This window comes from Phytophthora infestans, genomic scaffold (assembly GCF_000142945.1).
Source record: "Phytophthora infestans T30-4 supercont1.32 genomic scaffold, whole genome shotgun sequence".
NCBI lineage: Eukaryota > Oomycota > Peronosporomycetes > Peronosporales > Peronosporaceae > Phytophthora > Phytophthora infestans.
In genome coordinates, this window is record NW_003303727.1 from 1,139,944 (window position 1) to 1,153,046 (window position 13,103).

Sequence of the window (13,103 nt, forward strand, 5' to 3'; positions counted from 1 at the left end):
CAGTTACAACAATTATAAACTACTTTTTAACAATCAACGTGACATATGACTGTTCTTCACTATGCTCAAAAGTCTTGTACCAGCAACCGTTTTGGTGCGCATTAAACCGGTCTGTAAGGCCCTGTTTCTTTTAAGATTAACTTTTGAATAGCGTAGACCAGAAAATGACATCCAAACGAAACAGTGCACGGATTAACTTTAACACCTTGCAGCACGATATCAGTTTCAAGAGAAGAAAAGTCACAGTCCAACCACTCATCAAACCCAAGCCGTCAATTGAACGGGCGACGTTTGTGGACGGACAGCCAAACAACTTCTTCGCCGCGTGCAGGTTCGTCGTCACTACAGGAAGAATATTCGAGTGCTGCTAATACTAAGATGTTGCTGATCTGTTGTCTCTCCTCTCCTGGGCCTTGAGTGCAGGACACAAGACACTGCCGCTCGGCATCCAGCAGGGGGCCTTGCTGACATCGGTTTTACAAAGAAAAGGTGGGTAATGATGCAGCTTGCTTCGGTGTCATGCTGCGAAACGATCTCGTCCAGCGTGGGACTGACTGCTGTGCTTACTAGGCTGAGGTATGACTAGTCTGCTCGATTTTCAACCTTCCCGACAACGCAAGCAGCGCGCTAGCAACTGGACAACAGACGAGGTACGTCTTCTTTTAATATTTACGCAGCAACATGAGCGTTGCCTAAGTTAGCTATTACGCGACAGACAGTTGAGCTGCTGCGACTTCGGTTCCAGACAGAGGACCTCTTTGCAGGCTTTCTTAAGCAGGGCAATAAAGACGACGAAAAGAACAATTGGACGGCGGTGGCGGCTAGAAAAGGGACTGGAAATCGTGTCGTGGGCGACTGAAGACACTCACCGCACATATAAAGTACGTTAACAAAACGAGTATTAACTTCAAACTACTAAATCTCATTGACTTTTTTGCTGTTGTAGAAGCTTGTGAAGGAAGATACCAGGACTGGTGATAATACGGAAGACCCTATATCTTACCCTGCGTATTGGGAAATACTGCTTGAATGTTTGGGGCCGTACAGTGGTTTGAACGGCACCGCTATAGCCGACAGTGAGAGGCACCTTACGACGGTTTGTACCCGAACAGCAGTCGGCGCAGCAGTCGAGGAAAGCGCTGCCGAGTCTGATAGCGAGGACGAAGACCAAGGGAGCTCCGGCGTTGGACACGATCGCGGAGCTGCTACTTCCGTGGAAGGGTCCCGTAAAAGACGCTCCGTGTTCTCTCCGGCTAAAGCGACCCCATCCAAGAAGACAAAAAAGGATGCGGTCCTATCAACATTGGCATCATCGATGTCAACTCTGGTGAGCCATATAGTGGGCAAACCTTCGGGACAAGAGCGAACAGAAGTTACGTCGGTCCAGGCAGACTTAGCATCGATGCGCAATGATATTCTTCAAGTTAGTGGTCGTGTGGTGGAAATGGAGGCCAAATTCAACGCTGTTGCTGACAATATTGCCGCCGCCGTGACGAAAGCGGTACTAGGAAGTACTACATCACAGCTCACGCAAATGTAAGTTGTTTTTATGATATTAAACGCTCACTGACTCTACTAACTCGCTAACGATGTTATTGCGTTTCCTTTGTCCTTCCAGCAATTCCTCCTCTGCGTCCTCCTCGACCTGAAACACTTCCAGGTCGCCGCCACTGTTTTCGTTGTGTAGAAGCATTTCGTCATGCATGCTGTTGTTGTAATCGCCTCGGATAACTGTAGCCAGCTCCTCTAAAGTGTTGCGCTCGTATGTAAGCGAAAAATTATGTAGCACGAAGCAGCTTGCAATCACTTTCCCATCTTCGACATCGCTGTTCATGTCTAGTTCTCTTCGTAGTATCTGGAAACGGCCTTTAAGGGTCCCAAACGCCATTTCTACCGGGATGCGTGTTCTTGAGTGCGCTTTGTTGAACTTGTTAATTACAGGATTATCTCGCTGGCTGTGTGCGAAGGGCGTTAGCATGTACGACCTTAAAGCGTACCCAGCATCTCCTGTGAAGTGCATACCGAACGGTAGTCGTTGCTTCACGTATGTACCCATGAGGCTGCGTTTCCACACAGACTGATCGTTGCAGCTTCCTGGGCGGACCGAAAACGCCATGAATCGCTGATGGGCATCAACAAATGCCATTACGTTATAGGCGGGAAACCCTTTCCTACAATACCAACCCCAAAATGCTGCTGGGCGAGACCGCTTGATTAGCGTTCCGTCAATGGTCCCGGCAACACCTTCGATTCCGCATACGCCTTCAAATCCAGAAGCTACCTCAGACCACTCACATGCATGTCTTGGGTAAAATATAAAGCGCTCGCGCTCACTGAAGAAAATGTGTACGATTTGAGTTAGTGCTCGTGAACCTGTAGACTTGCTGACACCAAATGTTTGGCACGCATCCTTCATACCTCCGCGCGATCCGAGATAGAACATCACTAGAGCTACCTTCTCCCTTCGGAAAACCTTCCGATTCTTCCCGACAGAGTTATGATTGCCTTTGTAATATATAGACCATTTAGATTCGACGAATGCCACAATAGCGTCGAAGCACCCACGCCCTACGCGGAAAGCACTTCTAAAGCTGGCTTCGTCTTGCCGCTGGTCATCATTTTGTCTAAAGAAATTGGTTCTTACCGTGTAGATGTCCGTGTTGTCAGCTCGCACGCTTCTACCATCCACATTGAGTAGTAGGCCGAATGCACACAGCAAGACACATGCGACACCAACAGCTAGCTCGTGCTCCATGACTGATGTCAAATAGCGAAAGTGTCTACGTTGTGACCAACCACTGAATATCACCTTACACAGGATAATCTCGAGGACTAAGTTTATTCTGACTCTGAAGGTCAGAATAACTTTACGCCAAGAATAACTTCTTAACCAATAGTGTTCACGGGTTTAGCCCGGCGGCTAGGGTAAGAATATCTCATGCTAGTTTTATTCTAGATATTCCCAAATGAAACAGTCCCTAATTTATTTTAAGCTACTGATTAAACAGATTAAACCGTTTTATACGGGTTTTGGGAGGCACCCTGTGGGTACAATTCTATTTATATATAAGAAAAGCATTTTAGGTACAATTCGTCGCGATTAAACTTAAATGCGAGTCTTCTAAGTAGCTTTTCGAAGGCCCTATATATCTTTGATAGCTCTATTTTAGCCTTGAAGCTGATCATATTCTTGTTTCGTAGTCAAAACGTATAAAGCTATGCTACGCTAATAAGTTTATATCGGAATCTTCTTGTCGTTACAGCGAAAAGTAAGGCGTTCTCCAGATTTATGCAGGTAAAATATGCATCGAGCACGAAGCTAGCCAACGGCACACCTGTCAATTCGATCGCACTAAACACACGCAAAGAAAACTACTGTATCTGTGAGAAGTGTTGTGCCCACTTCAAATTAGGAGAAAATAAATTTTGCTACCAAACCAGTCACTACCGCCACTAATGGCACGGGTACAGTGCATACATCAAACACAAAGCATTGAACACGTGAAATCCTACATTACAAACCAACTAGCTCTGAAATATTTTTAAGAAATCATAAAATACTGTGACTTCAACATCACAATCCATTTTATTTATCATTACAAAAACTATGTCTGCCACGCCATTTCCAATCAACCGATGGCAACTACCGACCGCAAGCGACGACGCTCTTCTAGCGGCGATGCCGCTGTCCCTAGCAAGCGCTCAGCCACTGTTCAAAGCAGCAACGAGACCACCGATCTATCAGCAGTAGATGCCGAGCTGTCCAGCATCAACGAATTGCTGCAAGAGGAGGAAACGTCTCAAAAACGTGCGTAAAAAAACTAAAACGGGTTCCGCAGTTTTCATTTTTTTTTAATGTAATTCCGGTTTGTCCAAATCAGAGACCTGGCAGATCGGCAAGCGCGTCAAGAAACTGCTAGAAGACAACGACAAACTGCCCGTTTCTAAGCAGCTGGACGCCTATTTCCTATGGGGCACAGCGCTTGCCCGTTTGGCCTCGTTAAACGAGGACCCGACGCTGGCGGACGCTGCCGCGGACAAGTTCCAGCAGATGCTGCAGCTGAGCCAGGACGAGGCGGACGAAGACGCCGCAGACGCAGCTCTGGGACCTGTGGGCTTCTCTCTCTGGGGCTCATCGCTGCTTACTGTAGCCACAGAGATGCAGAGTCGAGAAGTGCTGGACCAGGCACTTTCTAAGTTCCAGCGAGCGGTTGAGGTGGATGGAGGGACGACGTTCGAGACGAAATTCCAGTTTGCAAAGGCCTTAAAGGAAGGTGGAGACTTAGTCGCGTTCTTGGAGGAAGACGACGATAAAGCTAAGCAGGATTACTATAACAGAGCACTGGCCGTGTGTGAGAAGCTGGAAGAGATCTACAAGAAGAATTCGATGGACGAAGAGAAGGTTGAGGAGGAAGAAGACAGCGAAGAGGACGAAGAGGACGACAAGGTGACGACCGAGGACTATGCGGAGGCGAAGCTACTGGAAGCTGTAGTGCGAGGTCTGCTGGAGGACTTGAGCAGTGTCGAGGACTTCCGTCGTACCCTTGGTCTGTACAAGGAAGCGATCTGTACGTGGCTTCTCGTTTGTAAAAGAGAGAGGCCTTCGATCTAACGTGGGCTTATTGTGCGCAGCGTTGAGTCCCGGGAGTGCCGAGGCGCTGATGGAGATGACCAACTACCTGGCTGCGAGATGCTCGGCGAGTGCTAGTCTGGGAGGGAAGGTCAGTATTGAGGAGTGGAAGACGCTGTTTTATGATCTGGAAGAGAAGTTCAAGAGTTTGCTGGCCGAAGCTGGGTTCGATCTGCAAGAGTGTCATGAGATCTGCAAGCGGAAGGACACAAATGACCAGGAGGAGCCGGAAGAAGAGGACATCGATGAACGAGTGCCTCATCTGCTCAACACACTGGGTAAGGGACTGGCTGCGTTTGTGCGAGCCTTCCCGACGCTGGACGAAAGCCAGACGAAGACGCTGAAGGAGCAGAAGAAGAAGAAATCGACCGGTGACGCACGCTTCACTCACGCAGTGGAGGTGCTACGATCAGCTCACCACTTCCACGACAAGCTCGGTGGGTATTTTCTGGCATGTCTGTATGCCTCGCCTGCGTTCGAAGATGAAGAGGTGAGTACGGTGATGTGTTGGATGCAATGAAATAGCTACCGCAGAATGTACTGACGCAATTTGTTTGCAGCAATGTCGGACGTGGCTGGAGACGGCGGATAGCTACGGGGCTTTAGAGGATGAATTCGACGTGCAGGAGTTCACTACGATGCACGAGAAGATGTGGTTTAAGCGCCTGACCCAACCACCCGAGCAAATTGAGGACATCGGCGGGGAACAGGACGAAGTCGAAGAGGAGGACGACGAGTAGGCTGCTCTTACAGACTCTTACAGACTCCTGGACTAGACGCGTTGGTCCGATACCCAGTTCTCCATGACACTTTCTCAAACAAGATCATCCTTTCTAAGTTTTTCAGGGTGGCCTTTCCGACTAGCAGTAGTGTAGTAACCTAGTCAAGTCAAGCTTTCCCTTATCCAGCGCGCAGTCACCGACATCTCGCGCCCTCAGTACGTACGAAGGATGAGCTGGCGTGGACAGCCCAGCGATGACGACTGCTACGAGTGGATCTCCACCTTCCTGTCATCAAATGATGGCCACTTGTCTGATCTTGAGCTGGAGGTTGACAGCGACAACTTCTTCGACAACGTGGACGTTCTACTAGGCGCCCAATCCCCCCACGACCATCGTAGATCGCCCCTCCAACTCACTCCGTCCGTCTTGAGTGTGATCGTAGATCTCCCAGCCTCGTCGACGAAACCCGACGTGCAAGAAGCACCGGCGCCAGTACCGTCGATTTCGTTTTGTGATCTGTTGAAGGAGGCACAGGCGGCAGCGAAGCGTGACCTTCAGCTCCAGCCTTCCCGCAATGCAGCGACAACTCCTCGCAAGTCGCAAGCCTGTCGTCCTCCCAGACACCACAACTTACTTGCAACGGCTGCAGCAACTGCCAAAACCTACGACAAGCCGGTGACTCGCTCCAGCGCGCGCAAGAAACTCAATCGCCGTCTCTTCTAGTTGACTTCATTGTCTCCAGACACCATTGGCTACCTTCATTGAGGCGATAAGTTCTCGTTACAGCGATACCACGTAGAGTACATTGACGTTTACCTAGATTCAGAGATATCCGCATCTGAAGACGACCACAAGTGTTTTGCGCCTCCTGAATTCATCATTTCTTTTACTGCGTTCCTAGTTGAACTCGTTCCAATAAGCCCAAGAAGAAGCACCAGCTCCAGCCCTAAACTCGCATTTTTTGTCATCTTGTACCAAGTCAATGCTTTTTCACCGCCTACCTCCCTCAAGAGCTTAAGCGAACAACCTCGACGTCGCCAAAGAGCAACCGTGGTAGCTAGGATTACAATGACTTCTAATGGGCAACTACAGAAGCTGAATCAAAACACTCGAAACTAGGGTCATCAATTGCATCGAATAGTGCCACCTTTGCGTATTGCGCTTTCGTGTCCTACGTCGTGCAAACATCGACTTGCCGTCATCTCCATCCGCATCCCACTGATGTCTGCTTCGTAGCTCAAGTTCATAATCTAGAACCTGCCGCGCTTCTGTAGAAGCCAAGCTACATATAAATAAAGCACGACGACAGAATCGACCGGCTACTGTGCGCGCAACTCAACTTGGAGCAGTCAACTATGGTCGCAGCTGTCCTATCCTCCCACTCGTCGCTGGAAAGTTATCGAACTCTGCATGGAGCAACTTATCGGAGCCCCATCGAACGGTCCTCGTTGCTCTAAAAGAAGCGGATTCAGGATGAGGCGTCGCTCTGCCACTTCGACGTGCTGGCCTCACCATCAGAGGGAAACGATCACATGTCCCTTCAGCGCTGCGAATCGCAGTGCGATCGCTAACCGTTCTACTTCTGCTCACTCTTTGGTTCGCTTCATTGTGCTCAAGACTTAATTGAACCCAACTCTGACAATGAAGAAAGCCCGCAAGCACGTTCAAGAATTTACTAGCGGTCGGGCATCGGGCTACGGAGCCGCATACACTCTCCCCGTCTTCCTCACTGTCGCTTCCATCTCGTTATGGATCAATGCGACTCACTTGCAATGGCTCGGACTCAGCCACGTCTTCATCCTGTTCAAACTCGTGCTGCTCCTCAGCGTTCATGAACTACTTCGTCCCTTCTGTCTATCGTTCGGGAACGTCTGCACCTTGACAGCTCATGTCGGTGCAGCGGCCAATGCAGCCGTCGTGCAGTTCATCAAGCGGGGGCTACACCCCAAGTTCCCAGAGTGGACGCTATGGTACGAGTGGTTCCAGGCCATCGCGTTCGCCGCGGGTCAACGCAACGGCAGCCACATCCTGAAGTTATCTAACGCATTGGCGTTCCGCCGCAACTTCGAACTCATCGGACGGCTACTAGGAGCTTTGGCCTGTTGGCGTCACGGCCACACACTCGAGAGCATCCGATACAACGGACTCGAGCACTTGTGGCTACGTTCTAAAGGTGGGAGCGAGGATGAGAGACGGATCGTAGTGCTATACTACCATGGAGGAGGCTACGCCCTCTTCAGTCCTCGTTTCTTCGTGGAGTTCGCCAGTCGCTTACTAACTCAGGTGCGAAGCCAACTTCCAGCTGCTTGGGGTGGCACCGACCCTTCAATGAGCGTCCAGATCTTGCTGGCCAACTACCGTAAACTACCCGAGGTCTGTTTCCCCACACCTCTGGATGACGCCATGGTCATGTTCGACTACCTCGTCAACCACGAGAAGATCTCACCAGAGAACATCATCCTAGCTGGTGACAGCGCCGGTGGCGGCTTGGTTCTTGCCACTCTGCTGAGACTTCGTCAAGCTCAACGAGAGATGCCTCTAGCGGCGCTATGCAACTGTCCGTATGCAGACCTGTCGGCCGACGTGGCTGTATCCGATCACTGCTTCATCTCCAAGTCCATGCTGGACGCGATTCGAGACTTCTGCGTCCAGGAAACCCCACAGGCTTCGTGGTGTGAAGGTGCCATGCTGCAGACAGATCTGCGTGGATTGCCGCCCTTATTCATCCAGGCAGCAGAATTCGACATTCTACACCAACAGTCAATGCTCTTGGCCCAGAACGCCAGATCGGATGGTGTTCAAGTCGAATTGGACATGAACGAGCACATGCCGCATGTGTTCACACTGTTTCCACACTTTATGATGCCGCAATCTTCCGTCGGCATCGAGAGATTCGCTGCGTTCATCACACGTCAAGTGACAGCGCACCGAATACCAGTGCAACTTCCAGGTGCTGCTCCAGCATTCTGAAGATTTGGTCGATGTAGAAATGTTAACGTAAGTTAGGTACCGGTAGTTGCTGGTCGATGTTAGTAGTAGTTTGTTAGCGTTAGTTAGGTCGTTGGTACCAAAAAACCTGAAGTATTTGTACTGCCCATACCGGTACTGATTTTCTCTTTGGGTTTTCGTTTTTGCAATTTGAAGAGATTTTATTAGCATGTGAAATTGAACCAACCACTTTTCAATGCCTCTATTTTTTTTTATTTTTTTTTATTAATAATGGCAGTGGTGGGTATTCTTACGGGAGGGCATTGCAAAGAAGACAACACTATGTAATATGTATTTGAGTATTAATAAGCCATCACGTAGCAGTAAGAACTGCAATACTCACCGAGCTAGCAATATTGATTGGAATACCTAGCAGAGCCTGCGCAACCATGTCAGCATGCCTGTCATGCTTCAAAACCAGCGACTTCTCGAAGTTGAGGGGGGGGGGTAAGCACTTTCGGATCGAGTGCAGACACTCCACTTCAGCGCCCGAGGGCGGTTAGAGGTTACGTTTGGTGTGAGGACTCCAGCACTAATTACAGTATCGTGCGCTCCAGCAGTATTGCAGTATTGCAAAAGCTAGCAGTATGTCATTGCGTATAGTATAAATCAATGCCAGTACTTGAAATACATGTTTACCCATCATTGAATAACGTAATCCATTTATACTTTACTCAATGGCGTTATAGAGATGTTTTTTGCTCGTATCTATTCGCCTCTGGCTTGGAACACTAATAAAACAATAGGAAATGCTACGTGAAAAACACTGGTATTCCCAGCTAAGTCGAAGACGATCTAGTTCTTATAGCGAGAAATGCTCTGTCAAAGCCGTGTTAACCCCTCCAACCCGACGTGCTGCATAATGCAGTTTATTTTTTTTCATAAACTGCATTATGCTACATAAGAGGAATTTAGACTTGAAATTTGTATTGAGCGTATTCTCCCTCGCCAGCGGGTATATAAACTTTAAGATAAGCGATCTTGGCAAAATGATCTTTTTCTGTTACATAACCAAAACCCGATCAGTCTTCTGGCAAGAGAAAGTCGCTCATATTTTAGAAAATTAAGACAAATTTTCTAAAATATGAGCGACTTTCTCATCAGCAAATTTGACAGGTAACGGCTGACAGCCACTCGCCGACGGGGGGATATTTTTTTCATTCGAGATTTTGCGCGCCTAGGACACAAGTAGAGACCCAAGATGGTGCGAGCCCGACACAAACAAGTTCGTGACGTCGACGTGACGTCGAGTGACCTTTCCTGGCGGTCGGTGTGGCGTGAGCTGAGAGCCCAAGGCTGGACTAACAAGCGTCCGTCAAGCCGTGGCCTTGACGACAGATATCGCTACGTCCATCCCGGATGAAGCCCCGACGGAATCGAAGGAGACGACGTTTTCCTGGGATAAAAAGCAGTGTTGGAGTATTATGCGAACGGTAAGGTACTTTAGTGATGTTATTATCAATTGGTAGCTAACGTTACATGTTTGCGTACACAGAGCTACGTACTCGAGCGCGAACATCCAGTCTACCTACCCGTGGTGATGCTGAGCTAGAGCGCGCTGCTCAAGTCGCTCGCGAAACCTACGGACACCTATTTGAAGGGACAAGTGGTCACAACGAAGCTGAGAGCGTGCCACTTCCTTCGCAGCCATCTCAAACGCTTTCACCGCCTCGAAGTGCACCTCCAAATGCCCCTGCAAGTGCCCCAACAACCCCACCGTCTAGTCCTGGAGCTGGGCGACGGTCTTCGCGGCCTACGAGGCGCTCATTGGCTGATACTGAGAGTCTTATGGCGGCTACACCTCCGCCACACACGACACTAATTGCTTCGTCACCCCATGTCAGCGTTGGTAGTCTGGACAACTTCGGCGACGACTCCGAGTTTGAAGCCGGGGAGGCTGTGGACGATGTGTCGGTGGAATCGGTCGAGGAAGGAAGCGATTGCCAGCCTGGTACGTTTTATATTATGCTGCATCTTGTGCTGCATATAGTACTGCATCTTGTGGTGCATTTCACTGATTTGTATATGGCTCGTTGCATTATAGATGGTAGTGTTGGAGATGGAGTTGACGATGAAGATGAAGATGGAGGAGTGAGCAGTGAGCTACTTGTTGACAAAGACGACTCGCTCAATACGGTGTGTGATGGAGACGACGCTGCCGAGTATGCTGCCATGGAATCTGGTGATGATGCTGCAAAAGACGATTTAGTTTGGGATGAAGACAGTGGCGATGATAACGAATGCGCTGAACCGTACATTCCACCTGATATAAGCAGAAGTAAAGCTTCTGAGACTGAGATTGCCGCTGAAGTTCTGTTCGCGGAGCGATTCCTGGATAGTTTTGGAGGAGAGGACGCAGTGTTAGCTTTAAATCTCAAGAACGATGTTCTACGTGAAATGGCTGCGACTGGTTGGGAAGATGTGGAGGAACCAGATACGTTTGCCTACATGAACACGCCGTACGAGCCTGTGGACAACACACGAAGCTACCCTGGGCTACGGCAAGGGTATTCGGGCCCCACAGCTGATGCACTGCGCAAATGCTGGCTCTCCGCTTGCGCTTTTCTTTTTCTTTCTACCAGTAGTGCTGTGGCAGCACATTGCGGTGTGCTCAAACGAGTATGGGCGTGAAATGGCACCCCTTCGTGTCGATGAACGGTACAAACGCTACCGTAGCAAGTGCCGGCTCAATCCTCAACTACCAAAGAAGACCAAGCGAGACATCCAGACAGAGCTAGAGGGCGCGAAACCGATACAACCTCACGAGCTTTGTCGCTTTATCGGCCTCCTAATTGCACGCACGATTGCCCCCAACCGCGAAAAACTTGCAAACCATTGGAAAACTACTGATGAAGGCGGTATTTCACGTGGAGCGTTTGGATCCGTGCTGCGTCGCGATATATTTATGGAGATTTCTTGAAACCTACATTTCAATCCAAACTCTGATCCAAGGGCGGTCACAGATAGAGCATGGAAGATTCGCAAAGTTGTGGAAGTTCTACAAAGGACATTTGAGCGAGGGTATGTGGCTCCAGCACACTTGGCTTTTGATGAAGCGATGCTTCCTAGCCGCTCGTCGTTCAACAAGATGCGTGTCTACATGAAAGACAAACCCCACAAGTGGGGCACGAAGCTCTTTATGTTGTGCAGTGCGGTGACCGCTTACTGCATCAGGTATTTTTTTTGGCTCTAAGTTTTTCTTATGCTGAATAATGCAGACTAAAGCTGGATATTTTGCTATGTGTATGCTGCATTTATGCAGGTTCGAGGTTTACTGCGGTAAGAAACAGCACTCCAGTGACGCACACAAGACAGATATGAAGTCAGGGCCTGCTGCAGTAGTCCGCAATCTTCTCGCTGTGTTTGGGCCAGATTCTCGGATGAATGGGATGAGACTTGTTGTAGTGGATCGGTTCTATACGTCGGTGGCATTGGCAATTCAATTGCTGCTCATGGGATTCTACTGTGTTGGGACTATTATGACGAACCGGTTGAAATATTGCAAAGGAGTCGTTGAAAAAAGAAGTCTAGACCTGCTACTATTGCTCTCGGATCTTTCAAAGTTTCAAGATCAAAGTTAGTGCCAAACATGACTGCTGTTAGCTGGTGGGACGCGCGGCCGGCTCACTTCCTGTGCACTGGCGGGAGTCTTGAGATGGATCGTGTTGCTCGCCAAGAATTCGCAGATAAAGTCGAAGTTCCGTGCCCACGCGTCGTGAAGGACTACCACGCCTTCATGGGGGGCGTGGATGTCCACGACCAGTTACGTTGCAGCGGTACTCTATTCAACGGGCCGTGCGGTTCAAAAAATACTACAAGTCGCTGGTGTTGGGATTAATTGATTTAGCAATTGTGAATGGCTACATAGTCCACAAAGCCTACTACAAGCAGAAGTCGTCTCGCCCATTGACGCATGTGAAGTACATGATGAAGCTGCATTTGCCGCTGTCACAGCTGCACGCGTCCGACATGTATGAAGGCAACACGTTTGGTACACACGAACCCTCACAAGGCGCTTCCGTTCCAGGATCTGGAGGTCTGCAAACTACTCACGCTGTCCGCCAGCTTGATGAGTGGCGCAATACGACGACGCAGCCGAAGCGCCGACAGCGCGCGTGCAAAGTCTGCTCGCTTCTCCGTGTTGCGGACAAACGCGCGACAACAACATCGTTCTTTTGTCAAGAATGCAACAGCACGGGGCCAATGTTCCTGTGTATGAAACCGCGCCGACAGATACGCGGAGTAGCTATGACATGCTGGGATATCTGGCACCGAGAGTGGATGAACGGCAAGTTGGTTCCGGTCGACACTGGTAGAAATATCAGAGTGCGTCGAGCTGCAGACACGTCGACTGGAGCTCCGTCGACGCCTGGAACGCCTGTCACGCCTCTCACACCACTGGATCCGGCTAGTAGAGGAAAGGGACGTAGAACGGACAATTAGCTGGTAAACTGCATTGTTGTGCTTCGTGTAACTTAAATAAAAAGCTTTGAGCAGAATATATGCAGTCTAAGAAATCAGGATGATTGCTTGCGCGAACGTCCCGCACAAGGTATTGCTTGCTCATCTGACACTGTGCCTAATCCATCTGACTCTTTTGTCAGCTGATCTTTTCACTTGATTTGAGTATACGTACCTCGAGCTGCCAGCACCGCATCATCTGATGGCGTTACTTTCTGTGGGTGACCCCCCATCGGACACTATGACACTTTGTATGGGAGGTCTTCACCTCAAAATTTTTAAAAATGAAAACTTTACCAAAT

The 13,103-nt window shown here is 49.3% G+C and overlaps 2 protein-coding genes across 2 annotated transcripts; both read left to right on the top strand.

Moving 5' to 3' along the window:
• Positions 1-3,636: 3,636 nt before the first annotated feature.
• On the top strand, positions 3,637-5,365 carry PITG_14189 (uncharacterized protein; the record flags this gene model as incomplete). The annotated part of the gene is made up of 4 exons (XM_002899249.1): positions 3,637-3,808; positions 3,882-4,572; positions 4,649-5,124; positions 5,191-5,365. 4 exons carry the CDS (start codon positions 3,637-3,639, stop codon positions 5,220-5,222), a joined length of 1,371 nt encoding a protein of 456 aa, XP_002899295.1.
• Positions 5,366-6,993: 1,628 nt separating this feature from the next.
• PITG_14190 (carbohydrate esterase, putative) lies at positions 6,994-8,322 on the top strand (the record flags this gene model as incomplete). Its single annotated transcript, XM_002899250.1, has 1 exon — positions 6,994-8,322. The coding sequence occupies one exon, from the start codon at positions 6,994-6,996 to the stop codon at positions 8,320-8,322; it is 1,329 nt and encodes a 442-aa protein (XP_002899296.1).
• Positions 8,323-13,103: the final 4,781 nt, after the last annotated feature.